Source organism: Nannospalax galili, unplaced genomic scaffold (genome assembly GCF_000622305.1).
Source record: "Nannospalax galili isolate Female #2095 unplaced genomic scaffold, S.galili_v1.0 scaffold188, whole genome shotgun sequence".
Taxonomy (NCBI): Eukaryota; Metazoa; Chordata; class Mammalia; order Rodentia; family Spalacidae; genus Nannospalax; species Nannospalax galili.
The window spans coordinates 1656880-1678334 of NW_008360325.1; the positions used below are offsets into that span (position 1 = coordinate 1656880).

At 46.9% G+C, this 21455-nt stretch overlaps 1 protein-coding gene and 1 pseudogene across 5 annotated transcripts in view; one reads left to right on the forward strand and one right to left on the reverse strand.

The window, feature by feature from the left end:
• The window catches only part of Tecpr2 (tectonin beta-propeller repeat containing 2), a 108351-nt gene that overhangs the window by 22617 nt on the left and 64279 nt on the right, over positions 1 to 21455 (reverse strand). For 4 of the 5 annotated variants that reach the window (XR_003848200.1, XM_008825589.3, XM_029559908.1 and 1 more), the window contains exons 9-16: positions 19522 to 20516; positions 16704 to 16887; positions 13968 to 14141; positions 10845 to 11025; positions 9211 to 9352; positions 5254 to 5494; positions 3626 to 3715; positions 1827 to 2060 (exon numbers count right to left, since the gene is read on the reverse strand). Coding sequence is in view for 4 of the 5 variants with exons in the window: in XM_008825589.3 (XP_008823811.1) it covers positions 1827 to 2060; positions 3626 to 3715; positions 5254 to 5494; positions 9211 to 9352; positions 10845 to 11025; positions 13968 to 14141; positions 16704 to 16887; positions 19522 to 20516 (2241 nt within the window). In the remaining variant the exon portion in view is untranslated. The remainder of the gene's footprint in view (positions 1 to 1826; positions 2061 to 3625; positions 3716 to 5253; positions 5495 to 9210; positions 9353 to 10844; positions 11026 to 13967; positions 14142 to 16703; positions 16888 to 19521; positions 20517 to 21455) is intronic. The other variant, XM_029559909.1, reaches the window with a different exon arrangement.
• On the forward strand, positions 211 to 1101 carry LOC108490320 (annotated as a pseudogene).

Consider the following 21455-nt stretch of genomic DNA (forward strand, 5'->3'; position numbering starts at 1 on the left):
TGTTCTCTGCGGACACTGCACAACACGGGTGCACTGACCTACACGCAGGCAATACACGTGTACACATAAAATAAAAATAATAAATAAAATATTAAAAAAAAAAGTTCACTCTGATCCTGCCTAGGATAGCCTCTGCTTTCAGACAAACAACACTTGAGTTGCTGGGTCGTTCAAGAAAAGTGTAACTCTGGGACTATGAGATACTTCCACATGGCACCAAAGGCTGAGCCTGTTCTAACTCTGCAATGGTTCAGAGAAGAGAGGCTGCTAGCAGCACAGTGCCTCTTCAGCTTGTCTGAAGGAGAGCCCACATTATACACCTGCAAGGCAGACCAGTGGTGTTCTTTGAGATGCCAAGGCAGATGAGTGAGCATGGCCCCAATCCAGGGAGCACCTTCCCTTTCCGATTCAAAGGTCACAGCAGGGCAGCTGCACCAGTGCTGACATTTTCTTTGGTTTTTTTGTTGGTTTGTTTCTCAAGACAGGTCTCCCTGTAGCCTCAGCTGGCTTGAAACTTGTTATGGAGACCAGGCTAGCCTCGATCTCACAGAGATCCACCTGCCTCTGCCTCCTGAGTTACTCATCCTCACAGAGCCTTTTCAGGTCTGTGAAAAAATCCTCATCACAGCTTTCGCCAAGGTGGTGCTGAAAGTGAAGGATGCTCCTGCCGCTCCCAAAGCTGAAGCCAAAGCAAAGGTGTTGAAGGCCACGAAGAAAGTGCTGAAAGGCATCCACAGCCACAGAAAGAAGATCTGCACGTCACCTACCTTCTGGTGACCCAAGCCCTTGCGGCTCCGGAGGTAGCCCAAATACCCTTGCAAGAGCACCCCCAGAAGAAACAAGCTTGACCACCAAGCCCTCATCAAGTTCCCTGACCACTGAGTCAGCCATGAAGAAGATAGAAGACAACAACACACTGTGCTCATTGTGGATGTCAAGGCCAACAAGCACCAGATCTAACAGGCTGTGAAGAAACTCTATGACACTGATGTGGCTGAGGTCAATACCTTGATCAGACCCGATGGACAGAAGAAGGTCTATGTTCGTCTGGCTCCTGATTACAATTCTTTGAATGTTGCCAACAAAATTGGGATCATCTAAGCAGTCCAGTAGTCTAATTCTAAATACAAATTTTTCTCACCTTAAAAAAAAAGTCCTAGCCAGGCATGGTGGCACATGCCTGTAGTCCCGGCACTTGGGAGACAGAGGCAGGCAGACCTCTGTGAGTTCAAGACCAGCCTGGTCTACATAGTGAATTCCAGGATAGCTGGGACTATAGGGAGACCCTGTCTCAAAAAGACCAAAAAAAAAAAAAAAAAGTCCTCATCAATGGGGCAATGCTACAATTTTAAGATCTTAGTGGCAACTTCTGAATACCTCATAACCTCTTGGGTTCTGAACACTGCAAACTATAAGAAGTGAGGGAGGTAAAGTTCCTTACAAAATTAAGAGGCCCATTCAGTCTGGAAAAGGAGCCAGCTGCACTCTAAAATTCAACAGCTTGACTGCTCTTGCAGAGAACCCGGGTTCAATTCCCAGCACTCACATGGCTGCTACGAACCGTCCTAACTCCAGTTCCAGGGGAATCCGAAGCCCTCTTCTGACCTCCACAGCATTGCACGACACTGGTACACTCACATACATGTAGGCAATACACTCATACACATAAAAAAAGTAATAAATAAAATATTTTAAAATCTAACAACTGACATGTATCACCTAAGAATTCCCCCAAGCTGAGTGTGGGAGAGGACACTTGAGTCAGCTATATCCTGATGTGGCTGTAGGGGTCAAGCCCTGGCTGGAGCACTCATAAGTCGCCATACCTAGTTGGGAAAGGTCCAGCTTTGTCCAGTGCATGCCTGTGGGACAGCTTTTGGAGAGTGTCCTAATGAACACCTGGCCGAGGCTGTCCAAGGCCCACAGCGCATCCTGACACGCAGCGTATGCCCTCATCTCGGCGTCGGGGGGGAGCTGCACTGTAGAGGGGCGGCACTGCACACTCTGGGCACTGATGCTGCATAGGTCCTTGCTGCTCTGGCACAGCCATAAGGAGCTTCCTGCAGAAAAGGTTCACATCTGTTACCGAACACTCACTGAGCCACGCACCTTAAGTCCACAAAACATCATTTCCTTCAGGCAGAGCCCTGAACTGCTTGCAGACTCTGCGTGGTTACTTACCCTTACCCATATAGGGAGGGGACAGGTGCTGCTGAGCCCCTGAAGTTAGAGGGAAATACCACCATAGGTATTTAATAGGCCTTAAAAAGATCAAGCCTGAAAAGAAAGCAGGGCCCATGAGCTCTTTACGAAGGCTACGGTGATGGCAGAGTGGCTCTGACCTCTACAAAGGTCAGGGAGCATTTTAAAATACAAAATGTTAAACCACCAAGAACAGGGGGCTGTCAATCTGTCTCCTAAAAGGAGTCAGGCCAGCAGCTCCTTGGCAGGTGCTTCCTTGGCTCTTCTGGTAAATGCCTGCTGGAGACGGCAGGGAAGGCTGGAAATCCTTCTCCCATCCTGGCCTCAAAGTCACACTCGGCACTCTAGCAGAACCTTCAGGCTTAACAGTGTTTAGAATGAAAATAATCCTTGGGGGACTTAAAATTCTTGGGGGACAGTGTATAACATAAAGTATTATTTAAAATTTGTGGCCAGATGCCTTAAGACTTCAATATTTTATTTTAAAATTTGAAAACTTTGATAGAAGAGTCAGCCAGAGGTACCCGGGAGCTCCCCAGGGAAGTGCAATGACAGGCCTGTGGCACATGTACACACCACAACAGACCCTCAGTGAAGACTGTAGGCTGCTTCCTACCAGCTTGGGTCAGGTGCTGCTACTAAAGGTAGTTGTGCCAAACTCAGGAAACAACTTATCATCTTCTGGGATTTCTGGCAGGACTGTGGTCAGTACAGTCTCAAAGGCAAATATTTACTGTACTGGCCAAAGTTATCCAAAGCTGGTGGAACTGATAGCTTGAATGAACCAAACTGCTTCCTATTAGTCATAGGGATCGTACATCTCCTCATTTAGCACCCCTGGAGGCTCTGGCTTCTTCCCAGACAGGTCACCTACCTGCCCAGGGTTCTCAGCTGACTGGGTGGTGGCTCTGCTCTCCTGGTTCTACTGAGGGGCTGAGGGTTCTTCCTAGGCACAAGTCAGCAGGAGCTCTACCTCTGCAGGCAGAGCTTGGGGTGTGAAACCTCCACAGGGTATAAGGTGAGCCGGCAGCTTGAAGCCAGATGGAAAGTTGCTTGGAGGTGACACGAGAGTTCTCAGAAGCAATGAAAAAGAACCCACAGAAGCTGGTCATGCAACTTGACCCTGAAAGTCAGCTGCTGCCAACTCCTGGAACCCCTTCATGGTTGCCTTCACCACAAGGACACTGCCTTGACTTGGCATCACTACCCTTGTTCCCCTTAGTGGCTCTCCTGAGCAGGTCTACCCAGCTGCAGGCCCTTGGCTCAGCTCACAGGGCTACCGGCCCATGACGCTGCTATATTTCCTGTCCTAAGGTCTGTGCAGCCACAACTCCACATTTACTATGGTCAGATAATGGTCTGACTTTTCAGCTGCTAACTAACCTTTGCACCATGTTTCTCAGTCAGGCTAAGACTGACTCACCTTCCTGGGTAGGAGCAGCAGAAGCCAACACAAAGGCCCATTTTGTGGCAGAAGCTGTCCCCCGGGGAACAACGTTGTTCCAGTAAGTGCCTGGAGAGAATACATACAAAAATGGGTTGAGGAAAGAAAAAAAACAAAAGCACTTCAGTTTGGTTCTAGACTGGCCCTCAATCCTCAAATGAAGTGACACAAGTCAGACAGCTTGCCATGCATTAAGCAGAGCCATGTCTTGTCCACTGAAGCCCCAGGGAGGCTACATAGGGGACAGAGCTAGAGGAAACTCATCAAGCTGGTTCACTCAGAAATGAGCCCCAGCTCCTCCACAAACCTGGCCAGCATCTGGCATGTCCAGCTGTGGTCATGACTGCTCCACTGTAAATGAACTGTTCTCTCTCACTTGGCTCTGCAGGTTTGGTAGATTTTTAAGAATCTTACTTATTTGTGTGAGTATGGAACATGTTCCTAAGCATGTAGGAGAAGGCCAGAAGAGGGCACAGAATGTTCTCCATCTATACTTTTGAGCTGGAGGTCTCTCCCTGAGCTTGGGCTCATGTTCTCTGGGGTAGGCTGGGAGCCAGGAAACCCTGAAGACTCTCCTGCCTCTGCCCAACTGGAGCTGGGGTTGCGGATGTGTGTGGGGTACCCAGCTTGTTACAGCTGCTGGAATGTGATCTCTGGTCTTAGTAACTGTGCAGCAAGCACTCTTAACTGTTGAGCTATCTCCCTACTGCCCCCTCCTTAAAAGATTGTGTGTATGTGTGTGTGTGTGTGTGTGTGTGTGTGTGAGAGAGAGAGAGAGAGAGAGAGAGAGAGAGATTGAGAAAGACTGGTTGGGTGTGTGTGTGCCATGGCCTGCCTGTGAAGGTCAGATCTCTGGGAGTTTTCTCTTTCCCCTTTCTTGTTGTTTCTCCTGCAGAGTTTTGTCTGCCAATGTGTCCAGAGAAGTCCTGGGATTGCAGCTGCTGTATCTGGTTTTGTTGTTTGTCTGTCTGTCTTGAGACTGGGTTGGGCTCCGTCTCACAAAGATCCACCTGCCCCTACCTCCTGAGTGCTGGGATTACAGGCGTGTGCCACCATGCTTGCAATCCTAGCACTTGGGAGGCAAGACAGGGAGTTCAAGGCCAGCCTGGAGGCCTGGGCTATAGGAAGACTTTGACTCAAACCAACGAAAACAACAAAAATGAGCTCCATTAGCTTCTATTGTAGCATAATGGGTTTTTCTTTCTTTATTGGTCTTTTTGTGAGACAGGGTCTCCCTGTAATGGGGTGGGCTGGCCTGGAATGCACTATGTAGACCAGGCTGACCTTGAACTCACAGAGATCCACCTGCCTCTGCCTCCCAGTCACCCGAGTGCTGGGATCAAAGGTGTGCACCACCATACCAGGCATAATAGGTCTCTATAGGAAACTGATGATACACTATCCAGACACCAAGTTTGAGAAGTGGGGAAGATATAGAGCACGATGCCCAGAGTGCCTCCATCAGACAGTTCTTCCTACTGCTCTCTCTTACATTAAATTAGACCTAGAAACCGTTCTTTAAATGTTAGTAATAGTAACAAAGAAAATTTAAAAATATGTAGAAAAATAAAGTAAAAATAATGTGAAAACAAGAGCAGTCTGCCTACCTATGAGGCTTCCTTTAGCAACATGGAATTCATTCTTGCCTGAGGAGATCCAGACTCCACTGTTGTTGACCCCAAGCAGGCTGGGCTGGCACTGAAGCTGCTGAGACCAAAATGCCATGCGCAGCTTATCTGCTACCTTTTCCACAGGTGCTTGGGCTGCTGTTGCTACTGAGTGTGTGGCGTGGATGATGGTCTGGAACAAGCTGCACTGGTCAAACACCACATAGTCCGTGATGCTCACCTGCAGGGAGGAGAGCCCTGTTGTCAGTGCAGTCCCTGAAGCCCACCCACCTCCAGGACAGCTTCTGCACACCCACATCCAAGGAGCCAGCTTTGAACAAGACCACCTCTATACAAGGATGGAGTTAATAAGCAGGTAACTAGGGCAGCACTTAAGGATGGGTGTGGAAGAAAGTGCTCTCACTCTAATAGACTTTTACATTACATGGAGCTGTCTTAAGTATGTATTAAATAGCACCCCTCACACCTCACATAAGAAGCCTTTTATTCTAGTCAGAGTGATAAAGAATAATTTCTTTTTTTTTTTTTTTTTTTTTTTTTTTTTTTTTTGTCTTTTTTGAGACGGTCTCCCTATAGCCCCAGCTGTCCTGGAACTCACTATGTAGACCAGGCTGGCCTTGAACTCACAGAGATCTGCCTGCCTCTGCCTCCTGAGTGCTGGGATTAAAGCCGTGTGCCACCACGCCCAGCAATTTCACTTTTAAATCAGGTGCTCCCAATGGACAAAATTGTGCAAAACTCAGAATCATAATATGAGCTTTAAAAAGTCTATCAGCAGGTGATGTGATTATTTAAGTTGTAAGCAAGATTATTACCAATTGTATCAAGCCATTGGCTTAGTTGAGGAGGGGTCCAAGCATCTAGAAGCCACCTGGCTCTGAGGGGTGACGTGCCTGTGTAACATTCCTGATAAGCATCTGTAGAGGCACTTCTAGAGACACTCTGGGACAATCACTTCTGTGAAGGAAACTTCTCCCTTGCTGGGCAGCCAGTTATGAGAATTCTTTTTTTTTTTTTTTTTTTTTTGGTCTTTTTGAGACAGGGTCTCCCTGTAGTTCCAGGTGTCTTGGAACTCACTGTGTAGACCAGGCTGGCCTTGAACTCACAGAGATCCACCTGCCTCTGCCTCCTGAGTGCTGGGATTAAAGGCATGCGCCACCATGCCCGGCCTGAGTTCTTTTTTTAAAGATGTATTTAGAGGCTGGAGAGATGGCTCGTCAGTTAAGAACACTGATTGTTCCTGGAGAAGACCTGGGTTTGAATCCCAGCACCCCCATGGCAGCTAACAACTGTCCATAACTCCAGTTCCAGGGGATCTGACAGCCTCTTCTGTCCTCCTCAGGCATTGCATGACATGGTTGCACTCATATACATGCAGGCAATACACTCATACAGATTAAAAAAGAAAAAATAGCCAGGTGTGGTGGCGCATGCCTTTAGTCCCAGTACTGGGAGGCAGAGGCAGGCGGATCTCTGTGAGTTCAAGGCCAGTCTGGTCTACATAGTGAGTTCCAAGCCAGCTGGGGCTACAGGGAGACCCTGTCTCAAAAAGACCAAAAAATAAATAAATAAAATAAATAAAATATTTATGATAATATTTTATGTATGAGTGTTTTGCCTGCATGTATGTATGTGTACCATGTGCATACCTGATGCCTGCAGAAGCCAGAGGAGGGTGTCAGAGCCCCTGGAACTGGAGTTATAAATGGTTGTGAGCTATCATGTGGGTGCTGGGAACTGAACCTAAGTCCTCTGCAAGAGCAGCAAGTGCTGTAACTGCTGAGCCATCTCTCCAGCCCCAGCACAGAGTTCTTTATGAGACAGATGAAAGCCTGACTCAGTAGGACTCACATTAGAATTTTTATTTTTATTTTCATTTTGCATGTTGGATTCATTACAGACATTGGTACAAACATCCCATTCTTAGGGCAGGTCATACTCTCGGGTCCCACAATGAAATACTGAGTGAAAGTGACATCACTTGTTACAAGGAGTAGATAACAAAGCAAACAAGAAAGTACTGTATGTTAGTACTTTATCACACTTAAATTCTGCCCTTTTTTCTGTAGAAGGACCCAGGCTGGCTGTGAACACTGTCCTAAACAGTTCGCACTGCAGTGTCAGTGGCACATTCAGCACTCTGAGTTGTGACCTGGGTGGATGGCTTCGGGGGCTACGGAATGAGCCCTACTCAAGAGACTTAAGTGCAGGGCGTTATGTTACTAAGGAAGCTCTGCACCTCCCCAGGGCCTGTGCTGCTGACAAGGGCAGCAGTGACTCTATCTAGCCCACACACCATGGCTGTTTGACTTGTTCCCAACACCGAAGATGTACATGTAAACAGGTCTCCAACCAAAGGAGCAATACAAGGCCTAATGGCAAAACATGCTGTCTCTAGAGTCACAAGAAAATCACTCAGAATGCTTCACCCTGCTTCCAATCTTCAAGATCATTCTGGAAAATTAAATCTCTAAATAGGTAAAGTTCTGAACATTAGGAAAAAATGATACAGGGTTTTCTTTATGCTGCTTAAAAACAATTTAAGGAATGTGGATACAGCAAGTTGCCTTGTAATCATGAAGTCCAGGTTCAATCCCTAGTATCTCAAACACACACACACACACACACACACAAACACACAAACACACCCCAGCGGCTGTGGGGATGGCTCAGTAGATCAAGTGCTGGCCATACAAATGTGAGGATTGGAATTTGGATCCCCAGCATCCACATAAAGGTTTGAGACCTTGTCTAAGTAAATAAAGTGGAAAGAAATTGAGGAACACCTCCAGTGTCAACCTCTGGCCTCTAAATGCATGCACACTTGTACAGACATATACTCATGCATATACACATACATGTATACTCATACATATACATATACATGAATACATACCATATACATATATATGCAAAAAAAACCCTACCATGATTTAATACATATGGCTATCTACATATGCATATTATGTACGTGCATATGCATATATGATTATAAGTTCTTATATAACCTTCTCAAATATTATCTACACTATCAAATTAGAGGTATATTATAATATACATGTCATTTTCATGGGAAAGACCACAGAACAGCCAGCACAAGACAGGCCTCCACAGGCAGGCCTGGGATGGCTGTAAGCCTGAACTGATGGGGACATAAAAGGTCAGGCACCGCACCTTACCTCTCCAACCAGCCTTGTGCCCACAGTGGGAAGGTAAGGAGCTTAATCCTGAACAGTACTGAAAGGGGAAAATGGATGCTTCTTGCAAAATCCATCTGTGGCCTCTCTGGCTGGGGCCATGCCACGTGGCAAGTTGGCTTGCTTCCACACCCTGCTTTTCACAGTGCTCTCCTTTTCTGGGAGTATGTGGGAAAATCTTCCTTTCTTTGTTGAAATACCATTTACTTACAGGCCTTTCAAGCAAGCAGAGATAGAATGAATTTTAATTGTGGGTTGGGTTTTCAAACCTATTGTTTAGTCTCTTTTCTTAGCACATTTGCTCAGAATTAAGTATCATTATTGCCCAGGTCTTCAAATGAATGTTACTGGGTTTATTTAGGCTATAATGATGAATGTCTAAATAGCATTTAAATAAATAAATAAATTCCAGCCTGCATTAAAGCAAAAAACACTTTACAAGTTATTTCCTATGAGGAAGAGTTCTTTTATTTTTAATGTACTCAATCACAGGAAAGTCTACCTCACAAACAGTAAAAGTAGATAGTACTAGTTTAAACCCACTTCTTCAAGAGAAGAGGCAGAGTCGGGTGTGGTGGTGTACACCTTTAATCCCAGCACTTGGAAGGCAGAGGCAGGTGGATCTCTTTGAGTTCCAGACCAGCTGGGGCTACAGGGAGACCCTGTCTCAAAAAGACCAAAAAAAGAAAAAAAGAAAAGAGGCAGAAAGGGGGAGTGGTCAGACAAGCCCAGTACCTACCTGCCACCAATGATCATCATCTCCCTGGGGCTTCTTAGGAACCACACCAGTTCTGAACCACAGCTTTCCATGGATGTCCAGGGCCCAGAGAGTATGCTGATCTCCAAGAGTTATACAGACAGGTTCCAGAGCTTGCTTTTCACTGAAAATAAGTGAGAACACAGCGTCAGTCCCCAGGCAGAGCACATGGCATGCAATGGCCACCTCACTGAGGTCTTTGGGTGGGCTTGGTGTGGTGAAGAGATGGACTTCTACTCATAGGCGGTCACCACTGAGTGCCGAGCAAGGAGGTGAGTCTGGGCTACACTGCTGGGCAATGCAAGCTATCCTGACATGTGGCTGCTTCTAAAAGACACAATGAAGGCCCAGAGTGAGGAGGAAAGCTTACAGGAGAAAAACCACCAGTCACAAGTCACAAGCAAGCAGGCATCTCTACTTGTCCCCTCCTACTCCATGTGCCAGGCTATGGTGTTCAGCTGTCTCTGGGCAGACACTGTCTGCTCTGATGGGTCTGCTTTCCCCTCCTCCATCTGAGGACATTCTTGGCAGCTTCGAGGCTAAGCTGAGGCTTCCCTGGGCATGCTACCTCACAATCACTGCAGGCAGCCAACAGCTCCTCACCCATTTTGCTTGGGACCCTCAACAGCAACTGGCATCTGCCTGTGTTCCACGGCGCATCACTGAATTGGAAACTGACAATAGCAGAGCTGACTCTTGGCTATCTTGATAAACCCAAGCCCCAGATAGTCCTGGTTCCCAATAGGGGCTTTCTGAAGGTTTAGTGGTTGGTTGAATCCAAACCAACATCATCATCATTTGATTTATTTAAAGAGTAACTTAACTTTTAAAAACTTATTTGCATTTTATGTGTATGAGTGTTTTGCCTACATGTATGTAAGAGGAGCACGTATGTGCAAAGCCTGCAGAGTCCAAAAGAGGACATCAGATCCCCTGGAACTAGAGTTACAGGTAGTTGTGAGCCACCATGAGGGTGGGTGCTGGGAACTGAACCCAGGTCCTCTGCAAGAGCAGCAAGTGCTCTTAAGTACTGGGTCCTTTCTCCAGTCCCAAAGAATAACTCTTGAATGGTAAAAAACAAAATACATTACCATTTGAAGACCAATTTCAACAGCCTAGGATAAAAATAAAGTATTTGGAGGTATACTGTTCTAGACTCTGAACAGAAACCATGTGATAGCAAGACGCTCTGAAACAAGACCACCGAGCTGGTACCTTTGATGCTCAGGGCCTCAGGGCAGCACTTATTTTTCGTTTTTGTGTTTTGGAGACAGGGTCTCCTGTACCCCAGGATAAGGATGACCTTGAACTTCTGATTTTTCTACCTGCATCTCCTAAGTGTTAAGATTATAGGCATGTGCTACCCAGCCCAGTTTATGCCATACTGAGGATGGAACTCAGGGCCTTACGCTAGGTGGATATTCTACCAAATGAGCTACACACCCAACCTCCAACACATACTGTGAAGTGAGCTTTTGGCTGACATTCAGTCTGCCAGTCTGACTTCAACAACTTGAAAGAATTCTGTCACATGGGACCTGAAGGTGCTGGCTTTGCCAGAGCATGACCACATGGGAGCTGGTCAGGGACAATGGTGGCAGTGCTGGGGCCCATACCTCACGATATCACACTTCCACTGCTCTCCTTCTGGGCAGAAGCTGCTCACACCCTCCCGGTACAGGAGGGCCCTCTGCTCCGTCAATGCCCACACCACATTGTCTCGGGTTGTGATCTGGGATAGTGGGTAGGGACAGTCGACCTTCACAGCTCGGGCGCAGGGCCGGTCCACACTGAGACCTGCAGTGGGAGGAAGGAGCCCACAGCTGCAGCAGCAGCTTCCCAGCCCATTCTGACTTCTTTGTTGTTGGTGGATTTTACCATCTATGGCTCATAGTCTCTGCCTTTTTTTAAAAAGAAGTTTTGTCAACAACAATAGCAACTTTTAAAATAGTAAATTACGTTTCAATGAGGTATCAGTCTAAAAGTGGTTTAAGACATCATTTTGAAATTAAGTGAATACAACTGAGAATTTTCTGGTGTCCCAAAGTAGCTTAAGAAGCTCTATAAGTAAGGCCGGAAAGATGGCTCAGTGGTTAAGAGCACTGGCTGCTCTTGCAGAGGACTCAGGTTTGATTCCCAGCACCTACAAGGCAGCTAACAACCATCCAGAACTCCAGTTCCATGGGATCTGACACCCTCTTCTGACCTCTGCAGGCGCTGTATGACACGTGTGCACTTACATACATGCAGGCAATAGCTGATACACATAAAATAAAAATAATAGCCAGGTGTGGTGGCACACGCCTTTAATCCCAGCACTCGGGAGGGAGAGGCAAGTGGATCTCTGTGAGTTCAAAGCCAGCCTGGCCTACATAGTAAGTTACAGGACAGCTGGAGCTACAGGGAGACCCTGTCTCAAAAAACAAACTATATATATTTAGATTTATAATTTATTTATTTATTTTTTCGGTCTTTTTGAGACAGGGTCTCTGTGTAGCTCCAGCTGTCCTGGAACTCACAATGTAGACCAGGCAGCTTTGAATTCACAGCCATATAAAATATTTTAAAAAAGAAGTTCTAGGCCGGGCATGGTGGTACACGCCTTTGATCCCAGCACTTGGGAGGCAGAGGCAGGCGGATCTCTGTGAGTTCGAGACCAGCCTGGTCTACAAAGCGAGTTCCAGACCAGCTTGGGGCTACAGGGAGACCCTGTCTCAAACCCTGCCCCCCAAAAAAAAGAAGTTCTGAGGGGCTGGAGAGATGGCTCAGTGGTTAAGAACACTGACTATTCTTGCAGAAGACCTGGGTTCAAATCCCAGCACCCACATGGCAGCAAACAACTGTCCGTAACTCCAGTCCCAGGGGATCTGACAGCCTCTTCTGACCTCCGAGGGCACTGCACGACATGGGTGCACTTACCTACATGCAGGCAATACATGCGTACACATAATAAAAAAAAAATAATAAAAAAGTTCTGAAAGGGGAGCTGGAGAAATGGCTCAGCAGTTAGAGGACCTAAGTTTGGTTCTTAGCAGTCACATTAGGTGACTCACAACCACCTGTAATTCCAGCTCCACGCTATCTGACATCCTCTTCTGGCCTCTATAAGCACCTGTGCGCAATTGATGCACATACCCACACACAAACGCACATATATAAACATAATCTAAAAATAATAATAATGAAAAAACAGAGTTCTAAAGAAGATAGGAAAGCCAAGGGCAGGAAAGCAGTCCGCGCAGGCCAAAAGCACAGCAGTCTACCCTTCTGTCAACAAAGCTGTGCTCCTCAGGGACCTTGGGCAGAGGAGAGGGGCCTCAGCTGCTGTAGGAGCCTCTGGGCCTCTGTAGAGCAGGTCAGACAGATCTGCTCCCCTCCTCTCTGCTTTCATCAGTATGGGGTTTCACTGCTAAAGTGCAAACCCTCATTTACCTGGAAAAATCTGAGGTTTGTCGTACTGCAAGACCATGGCAGGGCCAGAGCTCCAGGCCTCTTTCCCTCACCTCCTTGAGGCCTGTCAGTAGTGTGTCATGTATCTAAATGAGGTGAAAGGCAACTACTAAGGGTGCTGGCAGGACAGCTGTCATCTAAATTCCATGTTCTACAGCTCTGACATACAAGTAGGTCTTACTAGTATAATTACAAAGGTACCCATGGTAAATGCAACTAGGTGGGACTCACCCACAGGACTTCTTACTTCAAATCCTTGTCAACCCCAGCCTCTTTTCAGCACATCTGGCTAGGGTCAGCGTCACCTGAGAACTGCCCTGCTGACTGCTGCGACACCAGGGTTAGGAAGTCATCTGTTTCTTACCCCTGGATCTAAAGTACCCTTTTCCCTACTATAATCAGAATTCAAGTGTCTTCTAGAGGAGATGTGCATGTGCTTGTCAGATTGACTGATTTCCACTTAAAGGAAGACACAGGAACTAGAAGGACCAGCACATGACCCTGAAAGCTGGCAGGTATGCCCAACAGAGTGTGAGGCTCCTCCATGTCTGGGAGAGAGTTAGATAAACATGAGCTTTCAGTGCACCAAGAATGATCCCTGGTTGATGTCTCATCCCAAAGATTAAATCATGCTCTCAGAATGAGCATTGTTCAAGATGGATCTTCATGTAAATCCAATATGGCCCTTTGACAGCCCATCTAGAATCCATGCCCCCAATCCTTCCCAGGCTCTGATCACACTGCTGTCAGAAAGCCAATCCCCCCTGTGGTGACAGTACACAAACATTGGCTTATTACAGTTTATTTTTAATAAACAAGTCCCATGTGCCAGTTTGTGCAGCTAGAGGCTTCCCTAAGGGCAGTTTCCTAGGAAGAGTGGAACTGCTATTTACAGCAAATTAGTTCTTGTTTTCCCTGAATCCACATGCAAATAAGTGTATAGGAGCTGGGAATAAGTGTATAGGAGTTGGGCTTTGACCTGGATGGGAGAAAACCCAGCCACTTAGCTTCAAGGGGAAACAACTGTAAAGTCCTCTGTGACGGGACTGCAGGACATGCAATAGGCAGCTCTAAGGAGAGTAAGATTCGATTTCTACACCTCACGAAAACACCTATTAATTGTCCAAATCTGTGACAGGAACAGGAACTGCTAATATATTCCATGGCAAACACTGTGCTCTACACATGTTCTCACTTAAGCTGGTTTTCAGCCTCTGCATCCTGTGACTGCTCTAAGAATGTAGCAGGCACAGCAAGAGGCAAGGACACTGGGTGTGGCCTTCAACTACCTGTCTGCAGGTATAGGTCTCCATTGGTCCTGATGATCCAAGCTGTGTCATCGCTCAGGGCCACAAACACAGCCTGGGGCAAAGCCTCGTACCAGTGCCGCTTCCCCTTGATGGTAACTTTGCCACAAGCAAAAGCACGATTCGACTTCTGTTCGATCTTCCAGAGAAGCGCTCCTGTGGGGATAAAAATTCTACTCACTGTACAACACTAGAATCACCTACAGAAAAACTTCATTCTGGGCACTAAAAGGGATGGGTTTCTAAAATACATCTTGTTCATGGTGTCCCACACCTTTAATTTCAGCACTTGGGCGGCAGAGGCAGGTGGATCTCTGTGAGACCGAGGTCAGCCTGATCTACATAGTGAGTTTTAGGACAGCTTTGGCTACAGGGAGACCCTGTCTCAAAGGACTCCCCTCCCGAAACAAACATTGTTTCCACTCCAGCTGGGGGAAGAACCCACTGTGCCAAAGTTTGAGCCCACCAGGTGTTGCTGTATCACCTGAATGTATCTAAGCCTCACTTTCCTCAACTGCAAAACGGGGTCATCTCTACCTTCTGGGACTGAGAAGAAACCCACCACACAGTGCACAGGGCTGGGATGGGTAGGCACTCATCACAGGGGAAGAGTAGTGACAGCATTCCAAGTTTCATTAGTTAAGTGCCCACCAACACTGTGAGCACAATTAGTGCCCGAATCCCCACTTCAGGGAGGGCCCTTGTGGATCACCTGCATGAAGCCATGCACCTAGGCTGGGTAAGCATTCTCACTCAGAAAGGAATTCTGAGGGACAGATGAAGGAGGTGAAAGTAGACAGAGGGTACTATAGATAGGGAGTGTGGCCCAGGCCCAGGTGTGTCAGGTAGGGAGCCAACAAGGAATAACTAAGCATGAGCTGAGCTCTGAGAGGCCTACTGAGCAGCCATGCGTGTGGGTTCTCTCCAAACATCACGGGGCAGGAAAGCCTGAGGTCCCCCCAAGATGGCTCCACTGAGAAAAATAACCTCCAAGAGACAGAGAGTTCCAACCAAAGCAACAGGGAAAAACTGGGAAAATAACTAACTCAACAGACAGAAAATCAAAGTTTCTAAATGGCTAGGGAGATGAACTCAAAAGTACGTGACAGAAACAAGAAAACAATTAAGACCCACAGCTGCATGAAGCCAGCTAATGGAGCTGTCGTCATCTCAGTCAGGCTCCACGGGGGACTCCAAGCAGTGAGGGCAAGCACTCCAGATAAACCAGTATTTTAACAAGAGCGTCTCCCCAACCCCCACTTTGTACCACTAGGGAGGGAATTTAGATCTGTAGATATGGTATGCCAGAGCTCCACGCTGAGCTCCACGCCAAGGTCCAAACTAGTATTTTACATGGTGACAAAAGAAGGAATGCATGAAATTCAGAGTAAAGCTACAGAGGACAGGACTAGAGCCAAGACTCAGCCTCATCTGATGTCCAGTGCAGTGTCAAGAAGCCTGGCCACTTTAGGGCAAAATACATTTATGCTTCTTTTCCACCTTCCCCTGCTTCAGAATAGATAATGATGTGGCCAACATTAAGAAAAAGCCAATGTGGGGCTAGAGAGATGGCTCAGCGGGTAAGAGTGCTAGCAGCTCTTGTAGAGGACTCGGGTTCGAGTCCCAGCACCCACATGGCATCTAACAATTGTTCGTAGCTCCAGTTCCAGGGGATACAACACCCTCTTCTGGCCTCTGTGAGTATTGTACAACATAGGTGCACTAACATACATGCAGGCAAGACACTTGTACACATAAAAATTTTCAAAGAAGAAATAAATGAAGCAGAGTGGCTTGTGCCTATAATCCCAGTCCTCAGGAGGCTAAAGCAGGAAGATCCTGAGTTTGAGGGCAGCCTGGGCTCCACAGTGAGTTCAAGGTTAGCCTGGGCTACAGAGTAAGACTATTTACAAACAAAAACAAAGTCCCCTCCCCTCAACTCCTGCAAATAAGCAAATGGTTCTAGGTAGATAAGGGATTTGTCTCAACCTAGCAGAACTTATTCAGGAAATGTCTCCTAGGGTTCACTAAAACACCGAACAATGGCACAAGAGACTGAGAGGCTTCCTTTTGCAGTCAGGAAATATTCATCTACAGCACAGCTCCTTAAAAAAGAATCTGTAAGGCTGGGCATGGCAGCACATGCCTTTAATCCCAGCGCTCAGGAGGCAGAGACAGGTGGATCTCTGTGAGTTCAAGGCCAGCCTGGTCTACATAGTGAGTTCCAGGACAGCTGGGGCTACAGGGAGACCCTGTCTCAAAAAGACCAAAAAAAAAAAAAATCTGTAAAAAGGAAATCAAATAACTGGAACGTATCCGACATATATCCACAAGCCTATCATCACTAGTTCAGTCACTTTATAACAACACTGACAAACAGAAACACATGCTATTTTTATGAGGATTTAGTATGTCAATATGACTTTAAAAAACCCTCAAAACTCAAAATTACTTGTATAGCTTACAAAAATATGTTCATGGTTACCACTGTAATTAATAAAACAAAAAAACAAAACTCAAGCAAGAATGCTGAACGCCTGTCATACTAACTGATGTCAAAGGGAGCAATTCCTGCCCTTCCCTTTGCAGAACCCAGCAGAGCTGTAGGAGGCCAATCTGTAGACAGCAGAGTGCTGCCCACTGCTGCAGGACAGCAGGCTAGTGAGGTGATGGCTGAGCTGGGAGCAGGGCCTGGGGGTTGGGAGCTGGGAGGCCAACCTGAGGGAGAGACTGCCACCTGCTGGACAGCATCTTCAAACCTCTGCCAGCGCAGCCCAGCGCCAGGCAGGACACTGCAGAACAGGCCACCTTTGTAGTCCAGGCACCAGATATACTTTTCGGAGACTGCCAAGCTGAGGATGCCATAGCCAGGACCCGAGTAGCCCATCCAGCTCTCTGCAAACTAACAAGGACAAAGGCTTGTGAGTTCTGTTGCAGGGGATACAGTTGCATGGTCACACTGTTGTCAATAAGAAAAATAGGCAGAATATTAAAGTGAAGGTATCTCTGAGAAGCCTTGGCCTCTCCTGTTCTCCTTGGATGCAGTCTCAGGAACATTCTGGAATAGGAGCTGAAGTCCTCATGGAAGACTCTATATAACATCCTTGGATAACATCTTGTCACAGTACAGCATCTTTTCTAAGTAATAATGCAGCTGCATCTACCGTCCTGATACTGCAATATAACATTGTCATCTACAAAGATTGAGATGCCAAAAACAGTTGAAAGAAAAACCCTGCAACATGTTAAGGAAGTTTATGATTTTGCATTTGCGTTCGTAGCTATCCTGGTACACACGAAGCCCACAGGATGAGGGCTACACACACCTGGCAGAAGTGAGCTTTATTTTGTTGCCTTACCTTACATAAGGAGATGTATTCATCAACATTTGCACGCAAATCAATTTTGTGTACACTTATTCAAGACAGGTGTACTATGGGAACAGTATAGCACTGAATGTCTTTTTTTTGGACTTTTTGAGACAGGGTCTCCCTGTAGCCCCAGATGGCCTGGAACTCGCTATGTAGACCAGGCTGGCCTTGAACTCACAGAGATCTGCCTGCCTCTGCCTCTCAAGTGGTGGGATTAAAGGTGTGCACCACCACACCTGGCTTCACTGTCTGTCTTTCAAGCACAGTCTGTTCTAACCCTCAATGCCTGACATGTTATGTGGTAACTGTAGGGAAGCATGGCTGAGACGGTCTGAATTTTACATACCAAGGCTATGTTGCAGATTCTGTTGTTTTTGTGTGTGTGGGTGTTTGAGAAAGGGTCTTCCCTGTAGCCCCAGCTGGCGTGAACTTGCCATGTAGACCAGCTGGGCCTTAAACTCCCCAAAATCCACCTGCCTCTGCCTCCTGCATGTTTTTTTTTTTTTTAAGTATTACATTTATTTTGTTTGTGTGTACACAGCCACTGTATGGAGGCAGAAAGACCTGTGTGAGTCATCTGTTCTTTCCTTCCAGTATATGGGTCCTAGAGATAACAGGTCATCCACTTGGCATCAGCCTTTACCAACTGGCTCCATGTTGCTAAGATTCTTTTAAGGTTAAAGTTAAATAAAGTATTTATACTTTAACAACTTTCTAAATCTACAAAGGAAGTAGATATACCCTCACAAATACCCACTATTGAAGTCGAGAGCTTGAAGGAGTGGTGCCCACCTCCCGACCTGGCTTTGCTCACAATACAAGCTTTATTCTCCCAGCCCCCGACCACCCCCCTGCAAAAAAAATTCTACAAAACTTCTTGGTTTTTCAGCTATTTGGAGCAAGACCAGGTATGGCAAAGTTTGGCAAGGAGAGCCTTCAGAGGGCCAGGATTCTTTTGCTTTTGTGAGGGCTTTCCTAAGCTTCCAGCAGAGTCCTAGTAGCACCATAGCTGTAACCTGCCTGTATCTAACACTCTATCTGGTGGATACGCTGCTGTGGCTTCCCACAGCCCTGCACTTGACTGCATGCCCTCACCTAAGGCCCACTCAACTGGGTATGTATCTGGCTTTCCAGAGACACAGCTAGTCGCTACCTGTACTGTAGCGTCCCCAGCAGGAACATGTACACTGACAGTAAGGGCACTTGGGAACCAGGGCACTGAAAAGACGAATGGAGGAGTCTGAATGAATAGCTCAACTCCCGGCAATTTGTCTCAAAATAAGGACGTTCACTTTTTAGACGGGCGAGGATGCTGGGGAATTATGCCCTTCACTTAAGAGTGTGGCCTGGTACAGCTATTTGACTCTTCTTGGCCTAAATTTCCTCCTCTGTAAAATGGGGACAGCTGTTCCTGTGTTGTTTGTTTTGTTTTTAAAGAAGTGACCTAAACTTGTGGTAAGTTCAGCATAAACCTGTCCATGGTAGAGAGCTGATCAACATCACGTGGTCTTAGCACTAGAGAGGCAGAGGTAGCTTCACACCCATGACTAGGCAGTGTGGCGAGACATGGTTAGTTTTAAGCCAAATATATTTGATAATAATTACTTGCTAAAGAAAATAAGTACTTAAAAATCATTTTTACTAGTGGACGCCCAAGAACAATGAACCACACTGACTGTGTGAACCCCAGGAACCTGGGGCCCCATGCCTGGCCCTGCATACTGTGCAGGGAGTCCCAGTACCTCTGCCCAGAGGCTGAGGAGGTAGCAGTTCTGGAAAGGCCCCATTCACACTGATGGCTCCTGGAAGGCACTGGACTATGGAGAAGGGCAGGAGCTGCCCACCTTGAACCTGCCAGAGCAAACAGTCCTCTGTCTAGCGGTGTTCTGATGGCTTCAGGTTAAGTTAGGGTTAACAAGGCTAACGAGACCCACACTGGTCTGGCCTTGCAAGATGCCAATTTTTTTGTAGTAGATAACTGAGTGATTAGAAGTAGTTCAAATGACTAAAGGCCCCTACACCAAAAATTCCCCAAACCCTGAATTCAAAGACTCCAGATTTTCCAAGAAATGTGATTTCCATAAGAAGGAACATAACCAGACCTGCTAAGCATTCTCCTTAAGAAAAAAGAAGCCTTAGTTATGTTTCCCCATCAGCCCACAGACCTGATCTGACTTGAGCAGTGTGGTGTCATCAGCACTTGGCTGGCTCAGATCCTGCAGAGAGCGACCACCTCCGAGCTCTGTCACACTTGTCTCTGAGGATGAAGACGGGAGCCCGTGTGCATAAATGTCCTCCTCATCACTGGATGTCACTGCCTGGTCCTGGGACGGTTGCTGCAGCCAAGGCTTGTGGATGCTGGTCACCAGGGCAGAGGTCAGAGGCATCAACTGTTCTTCCATGTTTCCTGTGCCACTTTCAGGAAGGAGTGTTTCTCGACGGCCTGTGACATGGTCAGTGACAGCATGCCAAGGACTTGAGCTCAGGTGGCTAGGGGCCTCCATGTGGGCCAGGATATCCTGCTCCTTGCTGGCTTCCTCAGTGCTGCCTTCATCAGCCCCGGTCCCAGGCAGCCACTGCTCAGCTCCCGGGAACCAGGTGAGGCTGGAAGGCACCATGAGCGAGTCCAGAAGAGGGGCTTCAGTGCTTTGAGGGTCAGTGAGCTCCATGTTACCTACCTCAACTGCCTCAGCTGAGCTGTCCTGTTCTCGCAAGCACAACCGTGTGTGCACTCCTGCATCATAAGCAGGACAAGGCTCCTCTTCAAGGCCTGAGACATCAGTACCTCCCACATCCTCCCTGAGGAACAGGGGTAAATCCAACACTCCATTGGGCTGGTCCATCTCATGTATGTGGTTACTCTCAGGAGTTCCAGTTCCAGTGCCCTCTTCTTCACGCAGTGTATCAGGGGTGGAGTTGGGCACCTCTAGCACACTCAGTGTTTCAGGGTCGTTATTTTCCTGCAAGACACCATTCACCTCACCACTGGGGTTGCTTTCTTGGTCCGGAGACTCTGTGCTCAATTGGTCCACACTACTGCCCAGGACACTTGAACTCAGGGACAGAAGGTCTGTGCTCAAGGACTGGGGGCTGTCACCAGGGAACTCCGAGCAGGGCGTTGACTCCAGGGAACTGTGGCAGGTGCTCTTGCTTCCACTTTCTAATTTAAACGAGAACATTCCATATGAGACACAACTCCATATGAACAGAAACAATACTCACAATTGTTTTTAGGATCGAGAAAAAAATGTGGTTTTTTTTGGTCTTTTTTTGAGACAGGGTCTCTCTGTAGCCCCAGCTGGCCTGGAACTCACAGAGATCCGCCTGCCTCTGCCTCCCTAGTGCTGGGATTAAAGGCATGCACCACCACGCCTGACTCAGAGAAAAAAAATATTTTAAACGAAGGACATTTAGTTGGTGAATTAACCTCCATAGTCCCAACACTTGGGTGGTAGAGGAATGAAGCTCGTGAGTTTGGGGTCAGCCTAGGATACGTAACAAGTTTTAGGGCAGCCTCAGCTATTCAGTGAGCCCATGCCCCTGGCTGCCCTATAAAACGAGAGGGAGAAAAAAGAAGTCTTTTAAGTAGAAATATCCATCTGAAGAGATACTCAGAGGCCTCACTAGAGAAATACTAAGAAAGTGGGATCAGAAACTAAGTGATATGGATCACAGGTCTATGTTAAAAAATTATCAAAATGCTTAGGAGTGTGGTAACTTCCCTTTAATACTGTAGGAATCTTTAGCTAGAGGGGCAAAACAGGCATCATCATTGAGTGAGGGTTTAGAAAGCCGGGCATGGTGGCCCATGCCTTTAATCCCAGCACTTGAGGGGCAGACGGAGGCAGTTCTCTGTGAATCCAGGCCAGCCTGGTCTACATAGAGAGACCTGTCTCAAAAAAGACAAAGTTCTCTGTTAAATCCCATGTTTTATAACATGTCAACACAAAATGTAAAATGTCTTACATAAACAGCAGCAGCATAAATCTGTCTGCATAACTGTCCCATCCTTTCTTATAGAATCTCTGGTCTAAGAAATGGTAATACAGCATCTTAATTTAAATAGTAAGGATTTTAAAAAGATTTTATTTTTATTTTA